This window comes from Cebus imitator, unplaced genomic scaffold (genome assembly GCF_001604975.1).
Source record: "Cebus imitator isolate Cc_AM_T3 unplaced genomic scaffold, Cebus_imitator-1.0 Scaffold820, whole genome shotgun sequence".
In the NCBI taxonomy this organism is placed as follows: Eukaryota; Metazoa; Chordata; class Mammalia; order Primates; family Cebidae; genus Cebus; species Cebus imitator.
Window position 1 is genome coordinate 229,281 of NW_016108135.1, and position 1,199 is coordinate 230,479.

The 1,199-nt window shown below is 45.2% G+C and overlaps 1 protein-coding gene across 2 annotated transcripts in view; it reads right to left on the reverse strand.

Annotated features, from left to right (window-relative positions):
- The window catches only part of LOC108297611 (zinc finger protein 708), a 27,505-nt gene that overhangs the window by 13,845 nt on the left and 12,461 nt on the right, over positions 1 to 1,199 (reverse strand). For both annotated transcript variants that reach the window (XM_037735471.1, XM_017520288.2), the window contains exon 3: positions 612 to 707. In XM_037735471.1, coding sequence (XP_037591399.1) covers positions 612 to 707 — 96 coding nt within the window. The remainder of the gene's footprint in view (positions 1 to 611; positions 708 to 1,199) is intronic.

Consider the following 1,199-nt stretch of genomic DNA (forward strand, 5'->3'; position numbering starts at 1 on the left):
AGACGGGGTTTCACCATGTTGACCAGGATGGTCTCGATCTCTTGACCTCGTGATCCACCCGCCTCAGCCTCCCAAAGTGCTGGGATTACAGGCGTGAGCCACCGCGCCCGGCCAAATGTTTTATTTTTAATTTTTTGAGATGGAGCTTCGCTTTTGTTGCCCAGGCTGGAGTGCAGTGGTGCAATCTTAGCAAACCCCGCCTCCCAGGTTCAAGTAATTCTTGTGTCTCAGCCTCCTGAGTAACTAGGATTACAGGCATGTGCCACCATGCCTGGCTAATTTTGCATTTTTAGTAGACACAGGGTTTCTTCATGTTGGTCAGTTGGTCTTGAATTCCTGACCTCAGGTCATCTGCCCTCCTCGGTCTCCCAAAGTGCTGGGATTACAGGTGTGAGCCAATGCACCTGCCCGTAAAGTAGAATTTTTAAAGAATTAAAAAATATACGACAGAAGATATTCCTATGTTGAAGTTTAAAAAAAAAACAAAAAACAGCTGCCTAGAAACTGTTTCTTTTGGAACACAAATTTCCAAGTTACATTTTAAGGACTGGCTTTCTTTTTCACCTTTGGACCTCTCATCTGTGTCATTTGTTCTTTTCACTCTCACCTACCTGGGGATTTGGCCACCATCTCATGTCTCTTCATATTCCAGGGTTCTTTTCCTTGCTCCAGACAGGTGATCAGGTCTAAATTAGACACAGCAATACCTGTTTTATTAAAAATAAATAACATGAATCTTGCTCATGTTCTCCAATTACCAACTGAGTAATTTTCTCAGTCAAGAAAATGTAGGCCAGGTTCAGTGGCTCATGACAGTAATCCCAGCACTTCGAGAGAGTGAGGTGGGTAGATTACCTGAGGTCAGGAGTTCGAGACCAGACTTGTCAACATGGCAAAACCCCATCTCTACTGAAAATACAGAAATTAACTGGGCATGGTGGTGCACACCTGTAGTCCTAGCTGTTCGGGAGGCTGAGGCAGGAGAATCATTAGAAGCCAGGAGGTAGAGGTTGCAGTGAGCTGAGATTGCATCACTGTATTGAGCCTGGGTGACAGAGTAAGACTCCATTTCAGAAAAAAATTTTTTTTTTTTTTTTGGGACAGAGTTTCGCTCTTGTTACCCAGGCTGGAGTGCAATGGCACAATCTTGGCTCACCGCCACCTCCGCCTCCTGGGTTCAGGCAATTCTCCTGCCTCAG